The sequence below is a fragment of the Myotis nattereri genome (genome assembly GCF_964212035.1).
Source record: "Myotis nattereri genome assembly, chromosome: 3".
Taxonomy (NCBI): domain Eukaryota; kingdom Metazoa; phylum Chordata; class Mammalia; order Chiroptera; family Vespertilionidae; genus Myotis; species Myotis nattereri.
This window is the reverse complement of record NC_138077.1, coordinates 212,908,698-212,935,180: the sequence shown is the minus strand read 5'-3', so window position 1 is coordinate 212,935,180 and position 26,483 is coordinate 212,908,698. Positions and strand designations below refer to the sequence as shown.

At 60.5% G+C, this 26,483-nt stretch overlaps 1 protein-coding gene across 7 annotated transcripts in view; it reads left to right on the top strand.

Annotated features, from left to right (window-relative positions):
- The window catches only part of CAMTA1 (calmodulin binding transcription activator 1), a 675,715-nt gene that overhangs the window by 462,717 nt on the left and 186,515 nt on the right, over positions 1–26,483 (top strand). For 6 of the 7 annotated variants that reach the window (XM_081085446.1, XM_081085447.1, XM_081085445.1 and 3 more), the window contains exon 6: positions 16,479–16,550. The exons of the other annotated variant lie outside the window; for it this stretch is intronic. In XM_081085446.1, coding sequence (XP_080941572.1) covers positions 16,479–16,550 — 72 coding nt within the window. The remainder of the gene's footprint in view (positions 1–16,478; positions 16,551–26,483) is intronic. 7 annotated transcript variants of the gene reach the window in all.

Genomic DNA, 26,483 nt, shown 5'->3' with positions numbered 1-26,483 from the left:
CCAGCCCACCCACAGGTGCCCGTCTCCTGTGGGCGCCTCAGTTTCTCTACCAGCCAGGACCGTCTGTTGTTGAGTGTTTTATTGCTGCTGTTTGTCATTCAAATCAATAGGCTCCTTCTGCATTTCCAAAATAGCACACGGCGCAATGTGGAATGTGTCCATTCAGACCCCTCCCCACGCCCAGCGCCCTGATCTGCTCCCCCAGGGGCACGTGCCCCTGACTCCCCTGGAAACACTGCCGGTGGACTCCCCTACCCGGTCGGTTTGAGAGTGGAAAAGCTACTGGTGCCACGTGAAGTGCTCGCAGGGTGCCCTGCCCCAGGCCCTGCCTGCGCTCGGCCTGGCGGCCCGGCCATGCCTGCGTCTCCCGCTCCTAGACCATGGTGGGCACTGCCCCCTATTCCCATCAGCCGACCGAAAGGGAGACCCTGGGGACGCCTGGATTCCAGAAATCCCGGAGGCTGTTCCACACCTGTGTCAGCCAGCAGTCCTCTCTCAGGGGCCCCGCCTGCGGCCTGTGGGGACCCCGGGACTTCCCCCGGGGCTGCCCCCTCCCCCGTGTTGCCATGGAGAAATGCTGACGGTCGGTTTCTCCTCTGCCATTTCTTTCTGGAATTCGTCCACATCAAGGCGAGATCCCTTATGTTCAGGGCTCCGCGAGGCTGTGGTGATTAAGCACTTAAATTGATTAATGAAATTTCCTGTGATGAGAACCACTGTCATTCATTAATCTGAGCGGGATTATAAATAAGAGGTGGCAGATACAGGAGACAAGCGTGTTGACAGGTCGATGCTGCGGCCGGAATCACAAGCAGGCTCCGGCTTCCCGGGGTTCCGGCGGCAGGCAGCCCGGGGACCGCTCCCCCGGAGGCAAAATCAGACGGAGAGGGAAGTGTTTTAACAAGAGGAGTGTGTCCTGAGTGGGCAGCCCGGGAGCAGAGGCTGCAGGTGTGCGTGAGCTCACAGGGATGGTGGCAGCGGCCCCCCGAGGAAAGCAGACACCCAAGTCCCTGGACGTCGGAACTGAAAGGCAGCTGAGGAGTCTGGGCGTCAGCCCAGCCCTGGGTGCTGGTCCTTTCTCCGTGGCTCACTCGCTGGGTGACCGAGGTGCCCAACCTCGAGCCTCCATCCCCGCGGGTGAAATGTGGATGTTGATGGCACCTCCCTTGTGAGGTGTCGTTCAGAACAGTGAGGTGACGTCTGTGCGGCGTTTTTAATCCATTCTGCAAGTATTTGAGCGCCTACTGTATGCCTGGACGGCGCTGGAATTCGGGGTTTGCAAGGGATGAGGCTCGTGGCCGCTGCCCCCTGAGAGCTGGTGCCCCTGTAGAGAGCAGGCATCCAACACAGCCCAGCTTTGCCACGCGGCACGGGCTGGTGAGGGCTGTGAAGCACAGTCTGGGAGAGTGTCGCCGGGAGCCTGGCCTCGCGGGGACACGGAGACTGTCTGGGCTGGGCTCTTAGGAAAGCCTGGGCCCCCTGTGTGAGGAGGGGCGGGGAGGCCGAGAGACGGTTCCAGAAGGGGGCAAGGGCGCGGACCAGCCCAGGAGAAGCAGGGCATGGAGGGGCTGTCGGAGGCCAGGGTGGCCGGACACAGTGGGCAAGGATGGCAGCCCGGAGAGGCTGGGAGGGGGCAGCAGCACAGTCCTCGGGGCCTCTGGGCTCCCCGAATCAGCACTTCCTGAGGGGGTTCACAGTGAGCCGTGCTAAGAAGGGACCTCCTCGCCAAGGCCTGAGGGCCGCCCACCTCCCCGGCTTCCCAGGCACCACGCTCTCTGTTGGCCTCTGGACCCGGGTGCCTGTGGTCCTTTCTGGCCCTGGCCCTGGCCCACCTCTTCCCTGGCCCCTGGGGCGCTCTCCCAGGCTCTGGCTCATTGCAGCCCAAGCGCACTGCTCCCCCGCCCAGGCCAAAGCCCTAAGATAGCCCCGCAGAGCGCTGTGCCTCCTGTGCAGCCGCTCAGATGCACCTCCCATATGTGTGCGATGGCCTGCCTGACACCTGTCCCCGCTCACAAGGGTGTGCCCTCAGGAGGCACGGACCGGCGCTGCTCCCATCCCCACGCATCCTCGGACCCGTGTGGGGCCCGGCACGTGGCAGGCCTCGGCAAGTACTTGTCAAGTTCTTGGGTGCTGGGTCAGGTGACCTTGGGAGCATCATGGAGGTGGGACGCCCAGCCCCGGCATCCAGGCCCATGTCTCCCCGGTAGCAGGCCCTGGGCCACCTCAGCGCTGCTCTGAGAAGAGGTTGCTGAAGTTCCTGCAGACGTGGCAGAGTTGGGAGCTGTGATTTGAGCCGCGACGGAAGGATGGTCAGCAGATGAGCCCAGTGCCCGCAGGGGGGCTGTGAGGTGGGGCTGGGGGCGCTGCAGGGGTGAGCATCCAACCCGAGCAAAACTGCTGAGGGCGCCCTTGGCCGGGAGAGGCCCCACCAGGAGTGAGCAGGGTTGTCCTAAGGCCCCTCATAGGGTGGAAGTTTATTTGTCCCCTGGGGGTGGGGGGAAGGAAGGCACAGGTGCCCGATGCCAGAGGAGCCAGGCGTCAGGACAGAGCCAGGACTTGGCTGTCAGCAGGCCCCCACCTTCAGGCACCTCTTCCCGCGAGTTAACAGTCTTGCCCTGGGTTTGGATGTTTGAAGTCTCCTAAGAAGGTCTGAGGTCGCCTCCTAAGTGAGGAAAATCTCCATGTGCCGCTGCTGCAGGAGGCCGGAGGGACCGAGGCCTGAGGTGTTCCCTGCTGTCAGCCCTGCTGGGTGGGGGCGGCCTAGGTGTGAGCAAGCATCCGCAGTGAGGATGGTGTCCAGAATGGAGGTCTTGGTGCCCGGGGGCTCAGGGACCTGGGTTCCGCCTGGTGGGGCCACGCCAGGCCTTTCCCTCGCCTGGGACATGAACGGGCTGGGCCAGGGGGCAGTCCCAGCTGCCTCTTCAGCTCCAGACTTTGTCCAACTCAATGCGCCGTCCACCCCATCACCTTGCTGGCGGCAAGAGTTAAGCTTTAATGAGAAAAGACTTTCTCAGAATGTTGAGTATAATTAAAACTCGGCCACGGGAGGAAGGACACGAGAACTAGAGCAAGTGCGAATGTAAAACACAGCCCCGCTCTCCTCTCCCCACGACGTGGATTATTAAGTCGGGTTTGAGAAAAGTTCCTATTAAATATTTAAATATTGCATTAAATATTCATCATCTCAGAAATTGCTTCCTAACAGATCCTTAGGTAAATACCACAATATCTGATCACACAGGCTGCCCAGAGACCTGGAAAGGGTGTGAGCCTGCGGGGGGCTTGAGCTGTGGGCTCAGGGAATCCCATTCACGGGGTGGGGAGGGGACACCTCAGGGAGGGGCCCGGGTGACTGCGGGTTTGCTGGTGGCGACCGAGCCTCAGAGGGACAAAGTAACACAAGGTCACAGCCAGCAGCAGGGTTTTCCGCCCTCCCGAGCGGTTTGGCGCCAAACCTTTTTTTTTTTTTTTTTTAGCACATTTTCATTGGTTTCAGAGAGGAAGGGAGAGGGAGAGAGAGATAGAAACATCAATGATGAGAGAGAATCATTGACTGGCTGCCTCTTGCACCCTCCACACTGGAGATGGAGCCCACAACCCAGGCATGTGCCCTGACCAGGAATTGAACCCTGACCTGTTTCACTGGTCGACACTCAACCACTGGGCTAAGTTAACCACTTTAAAGAGCATAGTTTGGAGGCATCTAGTCCAGTCAGAAGGCTGTGTAGCCACCACCTCTAGTTCCGAAACAGCCCCCCAGGGAGCTGCACAGACGCGGACAGGAGACGGGTGGGATGGGGTCACCCAGGTGCCCGGCTGCCTGCCCACCGCTGCCCCTGCCTGCAGATCCCGCGCCACCCGTGCAGGTGAGCGGCGTACTGGATTCCTACGAGCCGCATTTTAACGCTGCCGCAGATTTGCAGGTGACAGGAAACCAGTTTCTTTCCCGCCCAGGAAATGGGTACCGCGTGCAGCCTGCATGTCAGTGCACACGTGAAAATACTGCGTGCTCTCTTCCCAGCGCCCGCGGATCTATCACCAGGCAGAGACGACGCAGAGCCGAGAACCAGAGCCCCTTTCCCGGGGCCCAGGGAGGGCAGCTAAATGTGGGGTGCCTGCATCTCCCCGTTAAGGGTGCAGCCCTTGGAGGCTCGTCCCCTGGAGGCTGTAGGACCATCTGCTCTTCCCCAGGGAGGCTGGGGAGGCACCTGCTCCCTGGGGAGCAGCCGGTGTAATGGCTGAGGCCCAGGCGGGCACTGCTTTAATGGGACTTAAGCACGCGTTGCCCCCGCCCCCCTGCCCCCCACACACACACACTGCGCTTGGGCCCCTGGTCCAGGGGGCTCACCCCTCCTGCCTGTCCCTGCTGCGCGTCCAGCCAGCCCGGCCGTCCCTCCCTGCCCCTGTTCCAGGTACATGCCCTGTGCCTTCCCTTCTCATCTGGGTTCTACCTCTCAAAACTGACAGGGGCGGGTCTGAGAGGCGGGTTTTTGAGCAGCTGCGGCGGCCTGGGCACAGTTTTGTTTTGTTTTGTTTTTTAACTGAGGTGAGGTTCCCATAACCTAAGTTCACCATTTTATTTTTATTTCTTTATTTTTATTGATTTCAGAGAGGAAGGGAGAGACAGTTGGAAACATCATTAGTGCGACGATTATTCCGTCCTACAGACGAGGAAACGCAGGCTCAGGGAGCAGGAGGGACTCAGCCGAGGCCCACACCCCTCATGAATGGCGGGGGCAGGGAGCGCAGAGGACGTCCCCAGGTGTTTTCAGCCCATTTGTTTGTTTTGGGGGGCAGGCGCGTGGCTGGGTGTGTCCCTGCAGCTCCCAAGGCAGCCAAGCTGGTGTCTCTTGGGCCAGCGTCGTCGGCCCTGTGGCGGGATCCGTGGTTCCCTTTGTGCGTGTTTCTGACACGGGCCCGGATTGGTCATCTGATGCCACGTGCTTCCCTCCCAGGCGGGCTCTGCCCTGCCGCCCTGTCTCTCTCTTAGGCATGTTTCTGTGAACTTGAGAAAAAATGGGGAAAAGGCCAACTCCCTGTGTCCAGCCCATTAATTCTGCATGCGCGGGCAGAATTAACCTTGGCAAGGCTTCGCGAGGAGAGGGTAATTCTAACCTTAGAAATCTGCTGATTAAAGCTGGTTTCAGGAATTCGATTCCACTTAATGTCTTGGCAGGGCGCCCAGCTTCGCATTAACACAGCCCCAGACTCGGCCTGGCTCCCCTCCTTCCTAATAAACAAAGCCCCTTCGCCTGCTTGAAGCAAGGATCCTTTTTCTGGGCCCCAGGCTGCACACAGCTGCGTGCGTTGTGCGCCCTGGGTCCCTGGCCAGTGCTGAGGGCCGGAGGGCGGTGCCGGGAGCGGGATCCCCGCAGGCTCTGGAGGGAAGCAGCAGTTACAGCCGGAAATGCCGGCCACGTGCCAAGCAGAGTGGCTGCTTTCTGGTTTCTGGTTTCTGGGCAGCCACCCTCCCCCCCCCCCCCATGAGAATGCCTCTGGGGGCTTTGGGAGCAGCTCCTGGGTTATCCGTGTCTCCCAAGGCCCTGGTCCTTCTGGGAACAGGGGACCGAGGCACAGAGGATGCATGAGGACAGGGGCCAGCCGCCTGGAAGGCACACCAAAGCCTCCCAGCGCCAAAGGACACACCCCTGGCCTCCCCGTTATAGTTCCCTTCCGCTGAGAGGTGCTGGGGCCAGGGGAGGGGCGCCAGACCAAGAGTTACTGGGGGTTGGCATCCTCTTCCTCACAGTCCTCAGTGCTATGGGGGGCTCGATCTTGCCAGGGGAGATGGCAGGGGCGGGGGGGGGGGGCGGTGTTGGTGAGTCCCTGACAGGCACAAACCACTCGGAGAGCAGGCCCAGCCACTTGGCGAGGCCCCAGGAGATCGGTCTCAGCAAATACACGTTGATGAGAGAAAGGCAGTGGCCCTTTGTTTATTTGTTGTTTATGCCGGCACCTTTAGGGAGGGCTGGGGACAGACACAAGCCCAGACAGTGAACGGCTGGAGGGACCAGCACCTGAGGTGGAAGCTACACCCACCTGGCAGGGCCTGGGGGCACCCGGTGCCAGGAGGGCGTTCTGAGACATGGAAGTGACCCGGGCGGCCCATCCCCCAAGCAGCCTAGCGCCTGCGGGGGAGGGGCATGGAGGGCAGCCCACACAGACCGGCTGGGGGTCCGGGGGAGGGGGGAGCACCTGGACTGGACCCCCACAGAGAGGGAGCCCGCCGCCCCTCCCTCCTGCCCCATCTTCTGGGCCTGGATGGCGTCTCTCTAAATCTAAATTTACCTTATTATCAAGTTTTAGCCTCCCTTCCATTTTATGCCCCTAATTTATTAATCCTGGGTCCCCAAAACACAATAAAGCTGAAGCTCCAGGGAGTTTATTTATATCCCTGAACATGATTTTTATGCCTTTTTATCTAAAACTTCATTTGATTTTTATCGCCCTCCTCACTCACAAGGGTCGAGCTGCAGCCACTTTAACAGATGAGCTTCCGCAGGCCCGGCCTGGCCCCGGAGGCGGCCCAGGTGAGGGGCTGCGGGCCTGGGGCACGCGCCTCTCAGAGCCCATTCTGTCCCCTCACCCCTGCTCCTCCCTTCCTGTCTAGGTCCCTTTCCAGCCCATGCTGTAAAGATAGTCTAGAACTTTCTGTAAAGATGGGGGAGCCTCTAGGGCAGCGGTTCTCAACCTGTGGGTCGCGACCCCTTTGGCGGTCGAACGACCCTTTCACAGGGGTCGCCTAAGACCATCCTGCATATCAGATATTGACATGACGATTCATAACAGTAGCAACATGACAGTTATGAAGTAGCAACGAAAATAATTTTATGGTTGGGTCACAACCTGAGGAACTGTATTTAAAGGGCCAGAAGGTTGAGAACCACTGCCCTAGGGTGAGAACTGAGAGTGTCTTTCCATGGTGCACCTCACAGTGTTTCTCTGGGTTTCTCCCCACTCCTCACCCAGACCCAGGGCCCCTGGAGGGTGCCTCCTTCTTCCCTTCCTTCCCCCCCACTAGAGCCCACCTGTCCCTCTGCTCAGCAACCCCCATCTGGAGGGTCTCCTTGGCCGCCTCTGCTCGCCAAGGGTGCTTCACCCCTGTGAACCCCTCCTCTGAGCTCCCACAGATGTAGGTGTCCAGGGCTCTCTTGTCTGCAGGGCCCAAGGTGGGTGCACACGTGTCCTGGGCTGCCAGGTGCTGCCCTGGTCTCTTGGCACTCTCCCTGGCACAGTGCTCGCCTGGGAGGGGGGAGAGTTGCCAACCTTGTGAAGTTTGTTGTTCCCCCCCCCCATGGGTTTCTCTCTGCCCCTCAAGTCCTCCACTCTGAGGACCCCACCTCCACAGCCCACTGGGCCACCTGACCCGGCTGTCCCTCCACTGTGTGCACCAGACCTTCTGCCCAGGAGGCAGGGTGGATGCCTGCGGGTCAGACTCCACGCTAACAGATGGCACCTTGGGCCTCTGAGCCCCTGCTCCCACACCTGCAGAGAGGGGCTCATGCCACCTCCTCCAGGATTGCAGGGGTCCAGCCTCCCACCCCACCTCCCGGGTCATCTGCAGCACCCAGCACAGGGGACAGTTGATTACTTGGCCAAAAGCCCAACTTAATGTCACAGAGGATCAGGCCACCAGGGTGTCAGGCCAGGGGGAGCCCATCTCCCAGGGAGGAAGTCCCCGAGGTCCTAGAGAATGAATCTTCGGGAGCCTGCCCACCCCGGCCCAGGGGAACCTCCCACGAAAGTGCAGTGTTCAGGGACTGTTTCCAGGGGAGGGTCTGGCCTCACTGGGGCAGCCTGAGCTGGGCCCGGGCTGGCATCTGCCGGCGTGACCCATGGGTCTCGGGGCGGGGCCCTGGCCGCCCCCCTTGCTGTCTGGCACGGTGCCCTGGTGCCGCAGGGCCTAGCTACTCTGGGAGATGCCACCACAGATTGCCTGTGAGAGAGGCCGGTGGACACCCGGTCAATGACGATCTAATATGCCGGATCTCCCCTGTCACCCAGCCCCGGAGGCTGGATCAGGCTGTAATCCATTTAGCTCAAACTAATTTTAAAGCAATTCAGTATTTAACAAGTTCTGAGGCCCAGTCTTTGCAGGCGGCGTGTGAATGGAATCATTTGGTCTAATCTTAGATTAATGTGGACCAGGTCCTTCAGTGAGGCCAGTCCCAGGAGCAGCCCAGGACTCATCCATCCCTCATCAACAAAGGCAGGCCTGAGCTCAGCCATCGCAAGGAGCCAGGGCTTTGGGCCCGACAGGGGTGGGCTGCAGTCTCCTCACCTCTTCCCAACCATGTGACCTGGGGCAGACTGCTCGCCCGTTCGCCTTGGTCTTCCCCGAGGGTGCCTCTGTGCGGGGTGGATGTAGAGTAGAGAAGAGAGGCAAGAAAATCTGCACACCATCCCCATTGTCCCAGCGCCCGCAGACCTGTGTCGGCATTCTGGGTGCCTGCTTGGACCTACTTCCGCACCGAGTAGCAGCTGATAGGGGGAGATGGGGAAGGTGCTGGAGGGTTCTCTCTCCCACCTGCTTCCCCTGAGGATGTCAGAACTGTGGCACCAGAGGAACTGTTCACATTTCACCCCAACCGGGGGAGCCCTGCAGCTCTGCCCGCTCAGGTGCCTCCCTGCCCCACCAAGCGTCCTGGGGCTCACGGCCAGGCAGGGGAGAGTCCCGCCCGGCGCTGTCATCTCAAATCTGGAAGGACAAGTCCTCTCAGGTCACACTGGATTGATGGGCTCTTGCTCCCCACCACCTACAGACAGCCCAGCTGGGTGGGGGACATACAGCGAGGGCAGAAGGACAAGGGGAGCTGTGGGGCCAGACCCGCAGTTCTAGCCCTGTGCCTGCCTTTGTCCTTGAACTGTACAAGCTTCCCGTCCTCCTTCCAGGAAATCCCCCTCCGTGTGCAGACTCGGGCTGTTTGGATCTGTTTTGTATGTTGTCTGGGGAGACCGGAGACCACTGGACCAGTGGACAAGGACAGAGCCATAAAACTCACAAGGCCGTTGCTTCAAATGCAAGGCCATCTGCCAGCTGCTCGTCATGGGTCCCATGGGGGGGGCCCTGCAGAGCAGTCTGCAGATTCTCGGACTCAGCCCCCCCATGTCGTCCGCACGGAGGACTTGGATGGGAAAGCTGGGAAGAGGCTGGCAGCCGTGCCCAGACCATGCTCTATGCTCAAGTTGCCCTTCTTGTCCACCTGGCCTGGTCTTACCCTCCCCTTGCCCACCTCATCACAAACATCACTTCCCCTTGGGTGACTTTGTTGACCTTCAACATGGAAAAGGGAACTCTTCCCTCCTTGGGCTCCCTCACACCCTCCAGGGCCCCTTGGGCTTGGCGTCGGGCCGTTTGGGTCTGTTTTGTGTGTTGCCTGGGGAGACCGGAGACTGTGGGGGCCAGGCCCTGAGGCTGGCACAGAGCAGCCCGCAGTCAAAGCTCGTTTACGGGAAACCCACTTCCAGGGCCTCTGCCCGGGGTGGTCCTTTCAGAGGGCATGGCTCTCGCTGCCTCCACTCATGCTGGGATATCCTGAATGAACAGCCGCTGCCCCTCCCACCGCTTCAGAGCAGCCTTCCATCATCATCTTCTCGGTGGATTTTTCTCTCTCCTCTGTTATCTCCTTTTCCTCCGTCACCTTTATGCCAGAACACATTTTTTGAAACTATTCATCTTTGTCACGCATACATCAGATTTAAGTGTGAGCTAAGCCGGGCACCTAAAAATCTATTTGCACGCTGATTGCCTTTGTGCCGACGGCCTCCTCCCCAGTGGGGAGAGGGGAGAGCCGTGGAGGGCGGGAGGCGCTGGGAGCCGCGGGGGACTGGGGGACTGAGGGAGCCAGAGGGCCGAGGGGGGAGCTACCCCCACAAGCTTCCTGGTGCTGTCAGCCCCCGGCGATGGCTGTTTGCGGAGGAGGTAGCAGTGGGACTCTCATAAGAGGATTATGGGTGGGGATTTGATGTAAGCACCCCGTCTGAGGACACAGCAGGCATTATCCCTGCATTAGAGGAGGCTTTTCGGGGAGCGGGGGGCTGAGAAGTGAGCTTTCACTCAGGAGACTCAGGGAGACACTCACTGACTGACTCAGGCTGGCCCGGCCTTCAAACTCCCAACTCCCCAGAGTGCAGCCCCTCCCAGAGTCCCCACCTCCAAAAGCTGTCTCCCCACAACCCTGGCTTCCCCAGATCTCAGCCTCTGGGGTCCAGGCTCCACAGGTCTCAGCCACATAGCTCTGAACTGTACCTCTCCCCTGCTCTTGCTCTCCAGGGCCTCCACATCAGTAGTACCTCCCATGATGAGGGGGTGTCCCGTGGTGAGGGGGTGTCCCGTGGTGATGGATTTTCCCATGGTGATGAGGTGTCCCATGGTGATGGGTGTCCCATGATGAGGGGGTGTCCCATGGTGAGGGGGTATCCCATGGTGATGGGGTGTCCCATGGTGATGGATTTTCCCATGGTGATGGGGTGTCCCATGGTGATGGGGTGTCCCATGGTGATGGGGTGTCCCATGGTGATGGGTGTCCCATGGTAATGAGGTGTCCCATGGTGATGAGGTGTCCCATGGTGATGGGTGTCCCATGGTGATGGGGTGTCCCATGGTGATGGGGTGTCCCATGGTGATGAGGTGTCCCATGGTGATGGGGTGTCCCATGCCATCCAGCACAGGAGCCACTCACTGCACATGGCCATTGAGCACTCAGAATGTGCTAGTGTGACGGAGGGGCTGAAGTTTCTGTTTTATTTCATTCTATCTGACTGGAATTATTTGAGCAGCCACACTGTCTCATGGCTTCCATGTTGGATGCCGTCTTTCTAGAAAGACCCACCAAGCAATACTGGGGATGTTTGTTCCGGAAACCCGAAATCCATGGAGTAAGGCGCTGGGCTCACACTCTCCCAGACACGGAAGGCGGTAGCAAGCCCTGACTCCGGGAGTCCCTGCCTCCTGTGGGAGGGGCCCAGACACCAGCGGGAGCTCTCCCAGAGGAGAAGGCCTGCAGGGTCGGAGCATCGGGGGGCATCCCAGCCCTGCCCGCGCCCCCAGCTGCTGGACCCGCTCACTGGGCTGTTAGTCGTGAAGTGAAGGCGCTCGTCAATAGAGGAGGCCGCGCTCGGGTCCGTGCACTGCCGACTGCTGGTGACTTCACACAAGGCGTCAGGGTGATGGAGCGGGGGGCACGTGATCTGCTCGGAACCACGTGTGCTTGTTAAATGTGGTCTTGCTGTCCGCGTGCTTGGCTCCCGCCACTCCTTGCGGGCCATTCAGGACTCACCCCTGTGGGAATCAAGCAGTTTACTGAGCACCTGCTACGTGGGAACCGCGTGGGGAAGTTCACACAGGACCGTGCAGTTCTCACTCCCTGATCTGAGGGGCAGGGGCCGGCCAACCCAGGGATCAGATCGCATCACCTACCTGTGTAGAGCCTGTGAGCCAAGAATGGCTCTTAGAGTTTTTAATGGTTGTGGGGGAAAGTCATAAGAATATTCATGACAAGTGAAAATGATGCACAATTCAAATTGCAGTGCCCACGAGTGAAGGTTTGTTGGGACGAAGCCAAGCCCATTCCTTACCCGCCTTCTCAGGCGGCTTTTACAACCTGGGACTCACAGGAGTCTCTGCCACCTGGCCCGCCCCAGACAGTCGGCAACACCTAGGACAGGTGAGACAGGACTGGGGCCGAGACAGAACCCACATCCCCATGGCTGCCCCTGAGCCCTCCCACTGGCTGGTCAGGGCAGGCTCCCTGGAGGAGGAGGATCTGAGATGGACTCAGGCTGCGTGGCTCCCCAGGGTGTGCTCCCCCCAGTGGTGGGCCGTGCGAGGAGAAATGTGGGAGAAGCAGCACAGGTCTGCCCAGGACAGGAAGTCAGCTGTTCCCTGGAGCCAAAGCCCAGAGTGGAGGGGTCGGCAGGAGGGCTGAGCTTGTACCTGAGAGAGAGGGAGAAGCAGGGGGCACCGGACAGACGGAAAGATAATGGAGAATCAGCCACGTCACATGGAGCCATTGAGAGCTGTGTCCCAGTGTCCCGGCAATGAAGCTACGCCGAGGTGTGCCCTTCCTCAGCCCACGGAGGCGGGCGGCTGGCGGGCCCTGGCGGACCCTCTGGCACACACGGGATCCTGGCAGCTGAGTCTGTTGGGCGATGCGTGGCCCCTGCCCCCTTTGGGGACAAGACGCCCCTTTCGCTGTGGGAGTGTGGATTTGGAGTGAAGGGAGCTCCTGTTTGCTGTTGGTTTCCCCTGTAATTCTCTTTCCTTTTTATTTAAGAAGAGAAAAACGCCCCATAGTGTCATAAAAGCAATTGTGAGTATTTAAGAAGAACTACAATCCTTCCTCGCTCAACTGCCATGTGAGAGGGAAGCTGTCAGGCCTCACTTCCCCAGCTGAGCGAAGCTGGCACGGCCTCCTCCTGCAGGCGCAGGCCCCCTGGGCTGCCTATAAATAGCCAGCTGCTTTCTTGGGTTCTGTGTGCACACACACACACACACGGGATGCACGGCAGGCTTCCCCGTACACCCCACCACACGTGTGCAAACGCACGCGCGCACACACACACACACACACACACACACATACAGCTGTATCCAGCAGCCCCAGGCTGCGACTCCCCCTCCAACCACAGCCTTGCCCCCAAATGGAAAGCTCAGCCCAGGGAGCCCCCAGGGGACCCCGGAGCCTGATCAGAAAGCCCCGGGAGTTTGTACAACACAGATTGCTACAGACAAACTTGATTGCTTTTTTGATTAGTGGGTAAAGGGAATGGATTTGATACGCTGCCGTGAGAAATAGTGCGCAATTAATCCCCAGTTGGCGCGGCGATGACATTGTCATACGGGCTGGGAACGGCCGAAAGGCAGCCAAGTGAGGACGATGCTGACAAAAGGCGCCTGGGATCAGGGCAGGTCCTGGCTGTGGCTGGGGGTGGCGTGGTGAACGAGGGGGGAGAGGGCCAGGGGTGGGGGCACCCAGCAAGGCCGTGCCCTCCAAGCATTGCCAAGTCCATGCCCCCTGCTCTGTCCACTGGAAAGGCTGGACGCCCACTGCCCACGATACCCAGATGGTTCCAGCCCAGACCGAGCCCAGGTCTCTGCCGCTTCCTGCATTCTGTGTCTCCCCTTGGGTATCTCCCGAGCTCCTCAAAGTCACCAGGTGAATATCTGGTCAGCCCCTCCCCTCCAGCCTGCTGCATCCGCCCCACCCACCCGGCTTCCTGCCCCAGTGAATGGCACCTCCGTGTGCCCATCCAGCAGCCAGAAAGCTGGATTGTCCTGTCCTGACGCCGGGCGGACATGGCTGGGTCCCTGCACCCTGGTCATGGGCCCCACAGCCTCCGCCCCACAGGCCTGGCCCTGCACCCAGCCTCCCTGGCCCTGCCCCCACCACCACCACCCCCCTGGCCACACGGCTGCCACAGGAGCTCTGAATCCCACATCAGATCCTGGCATCTTTCACTCCCCGCTGCCCCAGGTGAGGCCCAGCTCCTTGCTGTGGCTCCCTGGCCTTTTGTGATCTGGCAGCCTTGACCCCTGCCTGGCCCTCCCCCCTCCCCCTCCCCTTGTCCCTCCCCCATTCACTTCCCACTCCAGTCCACCCAGTGTCCTTGTCCTCATGGTAGCTCCTCTGGCCCAGTCTGCAGTCTCACCTCCGGCTCCACCTGCTTTCGTGCCATCTGCCCTTGGTCAACCCTGCTCCTCCCACAGCCCCCCAGCTCCTCTGACCCCCGTCCCAGCTGCTCTCCACCCTCAGCCACCCAGGGGACAGGAGGGGACGGTGCCCATTTTACAGCCTGGACCGAGGACCCCTGCTGGCGAGCAGAGGTCTCCCACCCCAGACAGGCCCCGCCTCTCCGCACCCCCTCCCTGCTGCCTGCGCTCACCCACAGATTCCCCGCAAGGACAGTCCCAGCCACGAAACCCTTAGAGCAGCGAAGGCAGAGCCACTTCCCAGGATGCTTTCCGAGTGCGCGACTTCATGGCACCACGAGCAGAACCTATTCCCTGCCTCTTCCCTGTCTCCGGTCCTTCCCTGTGCCAGGCTGTGGAGCCGGGTGTCCTGGGTGAGCCACTGGGGAGAGCTCCCAGCCACCTCCCTCCAGGCCCACAGCCCACACATGTGCTGAGCAGGGAATAGGGGGGCGGAGTCCCTCGGGGGCTCTGGGGAGCTTTCCCTTCCTCCCTGGATGCCTGTGACAGGGCTGGGGTTCCTTGGGGGTCCCCTGTTAGCCCAGCTCCCCTCTCCTGTCTTCCCAACATTGTGCTTCTCGGCTGTACAGGCCAGAGACGTGGTGGGAGCAACATCTAAAAATAGAGCAGCCGGTTCTGCGCCAGGCCCGAGGGTGCCTCTGGTTAAAATGCATGAGCCTTGATGTAGAAACAGCAATCTTTCTTTTCAACATCATCTGCCTATTGGATGGTTCTGGGCAGTTCTGGGGCGGGAGGTGCCCGCGAGAGGGGGCAGGAGTGATTGGGGGTGGGGAAGGGGAGGGCAGTGTGTGCCCTTCTGGTGCCCTGCACAGAGGGACACACAGTAGATACTTGGAAAATTCTGGAGGTTCTTTCACTCGAGGTTCAAGGATGCTGCAGTGCAGTGGAAGGCAGCAAGTCTCGGGGGAAATGGTGCTGCAGATCAGCCAGGTTCTTCCCAAGTTCAGGACAGAGCAGTGGGAAGGGAAGGGCGGGGGGGACACTGCGAACCCTCCAGAGGAACGAACAGTGGGAAGGAAGGGGGACCCTTTATTGCCAGGGCACGGGAGAGGCTGCCCTCAGCCATCGATGTCTCCCATTCAGCTCGTTGCATGAGGACAAGACCTGGAACTGCCCCCGAGACCAGGCAGATTCGGGAGGAGAAGGGCCGGTTCACAGTGAGGTGGCTGCTGGTTCGGTGCAACCAAAGGCTCGCAGAAACAGATCCAAACGCGGACCTCCGTGGGCAGGAAGGAGTGTGTTATCAAAAATTAAAACTCAAAAAAACAAAAGGCAGGGGAAAAAGTGTACTGAGAAGTCGGGAAAGAATATTGCCTTTTTAATAATAAATACATTCCGTGGGCAAGAATTGCAAGGGAATCGTTTAAATTAATTTCCGCTGTGTTTGTTTGGTGTGTACGGGGCGTACGTCCCAGCTGACAGCGATCTGTGGAAGTGCTAACATATTGGAAATCTGATTTCTTGCAGCCAGAATCCCTTAGTCTAAAGTGATTTCTCTTTCAGCCCTGCTAACCAGACAGGCAGGGCTCAGGCGGCACCTCGGGGATCAGCTCCCGCCTGGGGCTTTGGGGTGTAAAGGTGTCTGGTGGGGGCTCAGCAGACCTGGTGTGGGGTGAAGGGACGAGAGTGAGGCGAAGATGAGCAGTGGGAGGGAGGGCAGCGCTTGCCATCCTTCCCCAGGCGCTGCAGGCGCTGCCTTCTCTTTCTGCACCCCCCATCTGGACCATGTGTCAGGGGAACCCCCACCACAATGGGAGGGGAGCATTCCAGTTGGAACTGGAGGCTGAAGGCGAAGGCAGAATCCCTCCCACTCCCACTCTCAGGGTTCGGTGGTGAGAGGGCCTTGGCTGATGTGTCGTTCCCCACCCCTCTCCCACCTCTGCCAGCGAGCCAGCCCCACGGTGCGCAGTGCCGTGTGCCATGTGCGGGCATCGCCCCTGAGCACAGCGTGTCAGCCTCGTTGTTTCAGCAATCACTCCACCCCCTGGGTCTGTGTCCCTCCTCACAGCCACAGCACACACCGCCCCTGAACTTGAGTTCCCACCCACCTTATTCCTATATCCCACCTTATATCCAACCTGCCTGTGGCTGTTTCCTAAAACCAAATCCATCTGCAAAAGATGCTGGTTTATGCTTAGAACAAACGAACCTGTGAATAAGCAAACTGTAAGTCAGAACCAGAAATCCAGGGTGTGACAGGGGCCTCTCGGGTCTGGAGGTGAGACCTAGGGATGCGGCCTCCCTGCCCCACACCCCTGGGGCTCCTACCAGCCAGGGCAGCCCCGTCCTTTCTGACGCTCCTTGGCCAGGAAAGGTGTGGAGTGTGTGTGTTTGAATCGACTTTGTCACCTTTAACCCCTCCCTGTCCACCAAGGGGCCTTGACCGAGGCTCTATGAATGAACTCCAGGGTAACCCAAGCACCTAAAATCATAGGCATAACTCCAAGCCCCTAAAATTATAGGCAAAATGTATCCATATGTGCCCTCCCCTGGCCCCTGGCTTTTCTGGGTTCTCACATGCCTCCATGGCCCGCGAAAGGGTGAGCAGCCCAGCTGCGCGTCAGGTCTGCTGGCTGGCACTCCCAGCTGTGCCGCTCAGACCTCCCACCCCTGGCTCTTGGTCCGGGACCCAGACGCAGAGGCGCCTGCCCTCGGTCCCCCGGGCGCTGGCCCTGTCTGTGGCCCTTTCTCGCTCCTTCTCTGTCGCGCGTCTTCCTCTCTTCCTTTCCTCTTTCCAACTGAATTCTCGTTTTTCCTCTCTCCCTAGTGCTTGTACGGCTGCTATGTCCATTCTTCCATCATCCCCACCTTCCACCGGAGGTGCTACTGGCTCCTTCAGGTAGGTGGCCGGGACTCGGTGCTGCTTCCGTCTCCGGTGCTGGGAAGGGTCGGCGGAGGGACCGAGTGGGGGGCTCCTGCGTGCAGCGGCCCTGGCCAGCTTTCCCAGGGACGTTGGTGTGAGTGCTGAGGCCAGCTGTGCGGCTGGCCTGGTGCCGTGTAGGGTGCCAGGAAACGGAGAGAGCCCGGAGGGGGTAGTCCTCACCTGCCCCCTGGGAGTAAAGCCTCTGCTGGTGTTTCCGGGTGCCTTGGCTTCCTCTGGATGAGGACAGAAGGGCAGAAGGACGACTGAGCGTCCTGCCCCTGACCAGGGAATGCCCGCCGGCTGCGAGCTGCACCTTCCTTTTATCTTGCGGGTCAGTGGTTGGCATGTGTGGAAAATCAGCTTCTGGGGGCACAGCAGTTGCAGTTGGATTGACTCGGATCGATTGGGAGGTTTGTTGGGAGAGGAGGTGCTCCTGGCTGGGAGTGTGGGGAAGGGGAAGGAGTTCTGTAATCCATTTGTGATGTCTGCCGTGTAGCAGGATGAGAGAAGGTGTCCTTGCTGCATAGGGTGGCCTGGCTGCCAGATCGCTGTCCATGGTGCTGGTGCACAGCCTGGCTGAGTCTGGCCTGGGTGCCCGCCTCTTCCAATTGGTGGTCACAGCTGGTCCTCCTACCTGCTCGAAGTGGCCGCTATGTGTGGGGGGAGGCCGGAGGGATGCCTCCAGTCAGGCTGGGTCTGGGTCCTCAAAGCTTGGCCTCTGATTTGCAGCTGCTGTCAGAACCCACCGTGGGTGGGCCTGGCACCATCACCCAAGTTCTTGCTCCAGGAGTTGCTGGCTCTAATCTTTCCCGCTGTGAGTCCACTGTCTATATCCGCTGTGGTTCAAGTTCACCAACCCCCAGGCCCCAGCGCTCTGGGGGGTCTGCCAGTCTTGGGGTGTGGCATGTGTTCAGAGAGGACAGCCTCGGAGTGCAGTGGGGGGGCCCTGGTCCCAGGGCAGGTGGCCTGGAAGGTGTCCCAGGCCCAGAGGCGTCTTGGTGTGGACACCGAGGCTGTCCCGCCTCCAAGCCCTTTCGCCCTCCCCGCAGTTCCCGGAAACAATGGTCTGTGGTGGGACAAGTTCATTAGCGGGTGACGCCGAGGCTGTCCAGGGACAGGCTGATCTGCAGACACGGTTTCCCAACAACCCGCCCTCCGCCAGTCTCCCAGGTCTGTCTCCCTTGGCAGTGGCCTGGGAGCACCTGGCTTTCCAACTGCTCGTACCCGAGTTCCTGTGAGAGGGACCTTCAGTGGTCGTGGGATGATAGTTCCCGGTCTGGTTCGTAGGAATGGGCTCCACCATTTAGCATGTGGCTTTCTCCTGTGTCAGGGGTGGGGGGGACTGAGTTAGAGCCTGCCCCGCCTCCAGGCCACACTCCGGCTGCACACCCCTTCCCGGGCCTCCAGCCCCTGGTGGGTCCTGTGTGGGCTCTTTCCCTTTTCGGTTCCCATGCCCCCATCAGCACCTCCCAGCGCTCCCTTTCTGCCGGCCGCCTCCCTCCCACCAGCCAGCCTCCCAGGGTGCTCCCCTCCTCCGGGCCCCTCTCCCAGCCCCGGGCCTCCACCCGCCGCCTCTCATTCCATCACACTCCTGTGATGATTTAATTCCACTACATTTACTTTCCCGGAATCAGACACCACCCGGCAGCCACAGGGTCTCATCACTCCCCAAACTGGATCCCACTCAGCCGGGCGCCTCGGGCCAGGTTCTCCTTAGATGCGGGTGCCCCTGCCCTGTTTGTGGGGCCAGGTGGGAAGTAGGAGGGGTCCTGCTCCTCTGCCCCAGCTGCTCCCTGGGGCAAGACTCCCGCCCACCGTGTGCTGGAGACACACCTGGGCACGCCTGCCTGTCCGGGTCAGTTACCTTCCGGCTGGTGGGGAGCCTGCGTCTCCCCAGAGGCCAGCGTCCTGGGTCCAATTTCTTCAGAGCTAATCCGGGCCTGTCTCCTCTCCCACCCCTTCTTCGGCCTCGAGGGTCACTCCCGATTCGGTGAGCAGGGGACAGGAGGGAGTGTTCACAGCCGGGGCTCCTCTCCCCGCTCATCCTGGGCAGCAGGAGGCTGGGGATCCAAGGCCAAAGCAGGTAGCGTGGCTCACATCTGCGCGGAGCTGGGAGCCCACGCAACAGCCAGCCGCTTGGGGCAATTTGTTCGGTGCTAATTACACCAGGACAAGGACGGCGGGGCCAGGTTTCACATCTGATAGGAAACAGGAAGGGAGCCGTGAGACACGGCCCCGATGGAAATTGGCCCAAGTTTGTCTCTGACAGCAATTACCCAGGGCAAGAGTGGGCGGGTGGAGGTGTCAGCACAGTGACGGCGAGAGCTGAGGAGGCGGCGGCTCAGGTGCCAGCTCGGCTCCGAGGAGGCCGGCCCGGTGCCCGGAACAGCACAGCTGCCAGGAAAGGGGCAGTGGCCTGGCACCCACCTCACGCCCCACTGCCCAGGGCACGCGGACCGCTAGGGCAGGGGAGCCTTCAGAAAGGAGGGGGCTGGGAGGAGGGAGGCAGGAAGGGTGGGGTAAGAAGGGTTAGTTCTCCAAGGAGCAGCCCCTTCTCTCGCCGCTGCTGTCCCAGCGCAGGCCGGGGACTCACTGCTGCCTCTGAGATCCTCAAACTGGTTCCGCCTCCCCCAAGGCACTGGCCCAGCGAGACATCTACACCCAGGCCAGGACTCCAGCCAGGCTGTGAGCTCGCTGCGGGGGACCTGCCACCTACTGTCCCCCAGGGGCCCGCACAGCCTCAGCCAGACAGGGAAGGGCCAGGGCCTGCTGCAGACAGCCTGCACCCCCCACAGGGAATGGGAGGGCTTGTCAGACCCACACAGAGGTCAGCTAGCCTGCCAGAGCAGAGGGTCACAGAGGTGACAGGAGCTGAGCGGCACTCAGAGTGCCCGAGTGACCTGGCTTTCAGAGAAGAGCCCCCCCCCTTGCCCCTCCCCCCATCTCTCTCTCTCCGTCTCCCTCCTTCCCTCCCTCCCTCCCTTCCTTGCTAATAAATACTTTATCAGGATGTGAGCAGGGCCTCCCGGAGTGAAGGTGCATGAGGTCGTCGCTGTGACTGGTGGGCACCCCAGGAGGTCACCTGCCCAGGTAGCATCTCAAGACCCCAGGCCACTCTGAGCCCAGATCACCTGAGCTCAGGCCACTCCTCAGCCAGAGCCAGGCCTTTGGCAGATTCGCCTGCGACCTCGAGATGCCCCCGGGCGGGCGGGCACACCCTTCCACCTGTCCCGTCATCAGCATCACTGGGGGGCCGTGTGTCACAGCTGGCAGGCCCCCGGCTCCCCGGGACTCGCGGCTGCTGCCTGGGTACATGCTGAGACCCGGAGAGGGCAGGGCAGGGCCGGCCAGGTCACCCAGCGGCGGGAGGTGGCTCCAGGCTGGGAGAGGCCGCCCCCTCCTCACCTCTGCCTCCCGGGCCTGACCGTGGTCATCTCTGCAGCTGTGGGTCCCTGAGCTCTGCTGGGCCGCTCGGGGCTGGGCCGCACAGCAAGGCCTGCATCCCTGCCCTGTGGCCTCTCCTGTTGGGATTTTCCTGTGCCTTGGCTCAGGGCCTCCTGCTCTTCCCTCTGTGCCCTCCCCCCTGCCTGCTCCCAGGAGGCCTGGCCTCAGGGGGCCTATCTCCCAGGGCCTCTGGCTCATGTGGAAGCACTTTCTGCTTCTGATGAGTGTCCTCCTCTTTGCCTTGTTCTCCAAATGCTTAATGAATGTTTTCTGTGCTCCATGAAGCAGGGGGGAGGGGAGGGGAGGGTCCTGTGTATCTGCCCCCAGCGTTTGCGGCCGTGGGGATGCCAGGACCAGCTCACTGGGTGGGGGCTCCTTCCCGGCCCCCCCGGCTGCACCCCGGGCCTGAGGACGGGGCTCTCGGGTCACTGGAGGGTGGCGGCCGTGCAGGGTCCGAGTTTCAGGGCATTTCAGTTATGGGGAGCTGGGCTTGAGCCCTGACACCCCTGGACATTGGAAGTTGGGACCACGCAGCCACTGGGGCCCAGGTGTGGGCCCTGAAGGAGAAGTGAGTGGAGGTGCCAGGTGAGGCAGGGCACAGGGGAGGCGGGGTGGGTGGGGGTAGGAGATGGCGGCATTCCAGGTGGAAGGAGAGCCAGGCAGGGAGACGGCTGAACTAGAGGAGGCCGCAGCACAGGGTGCCTGCCCCAGCCCAGCTCATCTGCCCCAAGACTGTCAGCTGGGAACAGACAGCGGGGAGTGTGTGGAGGAGCTGAGAAGAATTGTGCAGCCAGAGGGACATTCTTGTGCTGCCTTCCCGTCCGGCTCTATTCTAGCCAGCAGCTTCCATTTCTTTCTGCATTTAATGCGCCTGAATAATGTGACAAGGTGGACACTGGGAATTTACTGCGCTCTGCAAAGCCGCTCAGTTCCATTAAGATCTCGGGATCTCCGCCAAGGCGCGACGACTTCCCCCTCAGGCATCTTCGCCTGATTGCAATTTACGATGCCGAGGCCTCTGTGGGGCCCCCCTAAGCCTCCAGAAAAACGCGCTGTTCCCCAAAAGTGGCCGTTATTCTCTCTAAGGAAAGTGACTGGGCATCTTCCAGAAGATTCCCTCATCCGGATCCCCCTCCTCTGGGGACCGGGACACAGCCAGGGAGAGGCTGCAGTTGGCTTTTCCAGTGGCCACCGACCCAGAGGGTCCGCTGGGAGCAAGTGGCAGCTGCCTGACCTTCACCTTGCACTTTGCGGCTGCCTGTGCAGCTGTAGCCCTGGGCTCGGGGGTGGGCACTGAGTGTGGGGGAGACAGTGAAGAAGTGGGGAGACTCCCTCTGGCTACCTGCTGGGAGCCCCCGGCCCTGTGGTCCTCCAGGCCCATAGTTTGGATGCAGCCCCACCTTTTGCTGCCACGTGACTCGGGCCAGATGAGTTCACCTCTCTGAATCGCATTGTTTTTCTGTAACACAGGCATCACATCCCTCCCTCCTGCGGTCACTGGGAGGATGGGTTGATCTGAAACCCGTCATGGCCTCAGTGTCATGCTTGGCACACGGAAGCCCCCAGGCAGTGGGGCTGTGGCCATCCTTTGCCCCAGGGGATGGCCGGGTGGGCATCGCTGGGAAGGGGAGCCCCTGAGACGGCCCGTCCAGACCACCTCTCAAACGGCGAATCCCTCGGCCTACCCCATGCGGCTGTGTGATAGCCCCGTTTGCTAATTTACTCTGTAGCCTCGGGCAGGAACTTGGTCCATGGCCAGTGAAACGGAACCTCCACATTCTAGTCATCGCCCCGGCGCCCCGCTGTGACGGACCACCACCGGTGCAGCCGTCCTGCAAACCCCCTTGTCCTTCAGCCTTAAGAGGACAGGCTGCCAAGGACAGGCTGGCAGACAGGAGGAGAATGGAGCTGCCAGAGCGGCTGTCCCTTAGAGATGGGAATTATTAATTAGTCTTATTATCCAGAACATGTCAGCCTCCTAATCCTTCCGTTGGCGGAGGGTTTATGCGGCCATGGGGCGTGCTGTCAGCTTGGCTAAGCCATTGCTTTCAATATGAAGGCAGAACAATGGGGATACCGTTTGGTTACTATCTTTACTCATCAAGCCAAACAGTTCCGGCCCCCCTTCGACAGAGCATCCCTCAAAGAGGGGAGAAAGCAAAGCTGCGTAATTCCCCTTCTGACGGCTCCTCATGTGGGCTTTGGTTTAATTACCCTTTTCATGTGATCTTCCGCTGACATTCTGTCCTTAATATCCTGATCCTCTTTGGAGCACAGGGGGAGGTGTGAGTTCCAAAGCCAAAGACAAAAGTTTGCCTCAAGGAAACACTTTCTATTTTGCCTCTGAAAGAACTCAAAGGGCCACGAGTGAAATTCAGATGTGATTTGAGAGTGTGAGATGGAGAAGCTGCGTGGGTGGGTGTCAGGTGCAGGCTCAGCCCCTGGCGACACCCAGTGTTCGACAGTAGTCATCCTGGGCCTGTCATAGACTCTGGTCCGTGATACGGCATCACCACTGCTTTTACTGCCCTTGACTTCCTAGTGGCCCTCAGGCTGCAGGTATTCCCAGGCACTCCAGACTCACAGCAAAAGATGTCAGCTAGACAGGTGTGCACAGATGTGCACAGGTGAGCAAGGTGTGCACAGGTGAGCACAGGTGTGCACAGGTGAGCAAGGTGTGCACAGGTGAGCACAGATGTGCACAGGTGAGCAAGGTGTGCACAGGTGAGCAAGGTGTGCACAGGTGAGCACAGGTGTGCACAGGTGAGCAAGGTGTGCACAGGTGAGCAAGGTGTGCACAGGTGAGCACAGGTGTGCACAGGTGAGCACAGATGTGCACAGGTGAGCAAGGTATGCACAGGTGAGCACAGGTGTGCACAGGTGAGCAAGGTGTGCACAGGTGAGCACAGGTGTGCACAGGTGAGCAAGGTGTGCACAGGTGAGCACAGATGTGCACAGATAAGCACAGGCATCACTCTCAGTTCTCCTGCTCCCCTCCCAGTAAAGCGCTCTGGGAGGACCCAAGGAGACTTCTCACCATCCCACCACCAGTCTCCAAAAGTGGACAGGACTTCTTGGGGGCTTTCCCCTCTCCTTTTCCAAACCCACCCAGGTCCCGTTAGTGCCCGGAGTATTAGTAGGGACCGTGCCTCCCTTTCCACCTGGTTCCTGGGAGCAGGTAGCTGGGAGCCAACTTTTACCTTCCGAGGGCTTCAATGGGCCCTAAGTGAGAGGTGCACTGAGGCTTCCCGCCCACAGAGCAGCCCTCACAGAAGTCCCTCCTTTCCCCCTCCCTCCTCTCCCTCCTCCCTCCTCTCCCCACCTGCCTCTCTCCTCTCCCTTCCCTCTTCTCCCCACCCACCTCCCCCCTCTCCCTTCCCTCCTCCCTCCTCCCTCCTCTCTCCTGAAGAGGGAGAAGGTTCACTCCTTAGAGACACAGCTGAAAGTGGCCTTAGTCTGGGGAGAAGGCATCGAGTCTCCACATGCCAGGAAGGGTAACCCTGGGGACATGAGGCCCGAGAATTCTTCGCGAGGTGAGCTTGGAGGATTGAGGAGGAAATTTAGTGCAGACAGGTTTGTTGACCCTGAACTGAGGGAGATTTCTTAATTTAGAGAGGAGTTCTCAGAAAACACTGTCAGTTCCAAGGAAAAGGGCTCCCATGGGGCTCATTCTACCCTCTGGGCTCCTTGCTTCTCCACTGGTAGAAGGAGGGGCTCAGGGGGCTCCTGTGGGGAGTCCCCAGCCAGGTCCCTGGTGCGGGTGACAGTCGGAGGGCGGTGGCAGCACACGGGTGCTGCGGGGCCCACATCCTCCCTCATGTGAGCATCTGCCCCGTGGATGTGCCTGGCCCCTTGGGGTTATCCTGGGGGAACTACGGCCACGCGCCCCTGCTGGCCTCCGAGGGGCCCCCTGGCAGCCCGAGTGGGCAGGAGAGGGAGCCATCCCATGGCAGCTACTGGAGCCACCGCACCAGCCAGAGGAGGCCCTGCCCAGGGGGGTCCCAGCTCCCTCACCTCCCAGGAGGCCTCCTCCACCCCGGGAGCCCTGGCACAGGCTCTGCCAGTTGCTTGGCTCGGAAGCAGCTGTGAAGGCCTAGGCTGGGCTGACCCGGGTCAGAATCCTGTTGCTCTAGCCCACGGAGCCGTCACTCAGGGCTAATGAACCCCGAACCTGGGCTCAGGGTCTCCCCTGTGAAATGGCGCGGAGCTGTCCTAGGGACTCAGTCTGCAGCTCTTTTCGTCAGGGCGCACACAGGCGAGCCCTCCGCCAGCTGTGGCGATTGTCACCATGACTGTTAGGCTGTTGCAAACCCAGGCCAACCCAGACCCACCAGGACCGCCCACACCTGCCAGGCCTCCCGAGCCTGGTCTGAGCCCTTCCCTCCCTGACCAGCGCCTCTGCCTCAGCCAAGCCCCTGGCTGAGCTGGGCCCATGCTCACCGTGGGCGGGCCTGACCCAGCTGATTCCCGCCCCGTCTCCAGAGCTGCCCAGACCTGGCCCAGCTCCTCCTACGGCCTCCAAGAAGGGAGGACTGAGAACCCTGCCCTGAGACCTCCTGCCTGGCCCTGCCTCCCCCACCCCCTCTCCTGGCCACTGCTCCTCACCCCCCACCTTCCCTGACCTCTCAGATGGAAACCATCGGCCCATGTGTCCCAGCGCCAGGCAGCTGCCATCTGTGGGTATCACCTGAGGCCTCATCACACTTCTTCTCTCTAGGGTGTGCCCAGTAGTCAGCTCCCATGCCCCAGGGAGAGGGGGCAGGAGCTGTCCCTGTCACCCCCAACCCCCTGACGTCATCAGGGTGCCAACAGCCATTGTGATCTCCCTGACACACCAGGCTCTCTGCTTCCTGCGAGCAGCTGCCTTTGGTGGCAGCTGGGGTGTGAGACCTCTGAGCCAGGCCAGGACTGCGTGGCGCTGCCGCGGCCCAGCCCTATCCTGACACGTTAAGCCATTCGAGCAGCGTTGGGCCGGCAGCTGCAGCAGAAGGGGGCTGACCCCCTGGAGGCTGGGGCTCCACATTGGCACTCTGCCTTCACTGGCAGGCTTCTGGGGTGCTGGGAGGCTCTGGGGTGGTGGAGGGGGGCCAGGGGAGCCCCTCCCACTGAGCCAGGTTTAGTCCCCCTGCCAGCCAGGCCCCCTGGGTTTGGGAGGTTTCAGCTTCATTGGAGGCTGAGCCCGAAGCACCTCAGGACCCCCTGGCTCAACCTCCTGTTTGCATGGAAAGGCTGTTGCCTGGGGAGTTTGGGTGACTAACCTCGGGGTGGATTGCAGGAAGCACTGGGCTGAACCCCGCTTCTCAGGGCCAGGCCTCTTTCCGGGACACCCCTTTCCAGGGAGACTGTGGGCGATCCAGGCACTTTAACACCCGAAGCCAGTACCCCAGGCCATGCCAGCTCACAGCTCCGCCGCCCGCCGCTGGTGTCTGATGGGAGAATGCCGGCTCACGTTAGCCAGGTCAGCCCTCATGATGTCAAAGACCATCCTCCGCCAGAAACAGATGGTGCCTTCCGCTCCAGAAATGGCGTTGGATGATCACCGGCCTGGCCTGGTGTGCGCTCTGGGGAAGAGACACCGCCGCCCTCAGTTAGTGTGGCTGACAGAGGTGGCCAGGGCTTCGTGGGTGTTGGGAGTGTGTCCTGTAAGGCAGGGGTGTGGGGAAATGTTTAACATCGGCTCTCCGGGAAGAAACCAACGCCGGATCACCTGATGGGTGCGCCTGCCGATTTCCATGGTGTAAACACTCCCACCACAGCCAATTCCAAGATTCCAGTTTGGTGTCCATCGGCTTTGACACTGTTGAGAGGTGGACTAGCAGCTCGCACAAGCCAGCACGAGCTGGCTCCAGCGCTCCGCCGCTTTCTCATCTCCTCGTGGCAGACATGGAGGCGAAGCCCACGGCCAGGGCCTCTTGGGGCCTCTCCATTCCTTGCCCAAGACTGAGGCTCAGGCTGTGGGGAATGAAAAGCAGGGACTCCCACTCAGACCTCCCCCAGGACGAGTAAGTGGTCACCATGGAGATTTTTGAGGCTAAACAGGACCTGCTTTGGTCATCCACCCTGGCCTCTAGGGCGGTCGCTTAACCATCCTGCAGCAGCTGGTGGGCTCCCCAGCCTCCAAGTGTGATGCTGACCCCGCTGCAGCCCACCCCTCCTGCCCCTCTTGTCCAGCTGGGACGAGTCAGGCAGACGGAGCATCGGGTCCTGGCAGGGCTGCCCTTGGGTTCCGCTTTGCTGGTCGAAGTCCCACTCTGCATGGGCCCACCTCTTCCTTCCTGGGACGCCCTGCCCCATGGAGCGATCAGCAATGCTGAGCCCGTCCTTATATAAAACTAGTGTCCTGGTGCATGGATTCATGCACATCAAAAGGAAATTAATTAGAATAAATATTTTAATATCGCTATTCGCCCTTTCTTTATAGAAGTGTCAACCAAATTCATGATTGACAATGACAGATCAAAACAT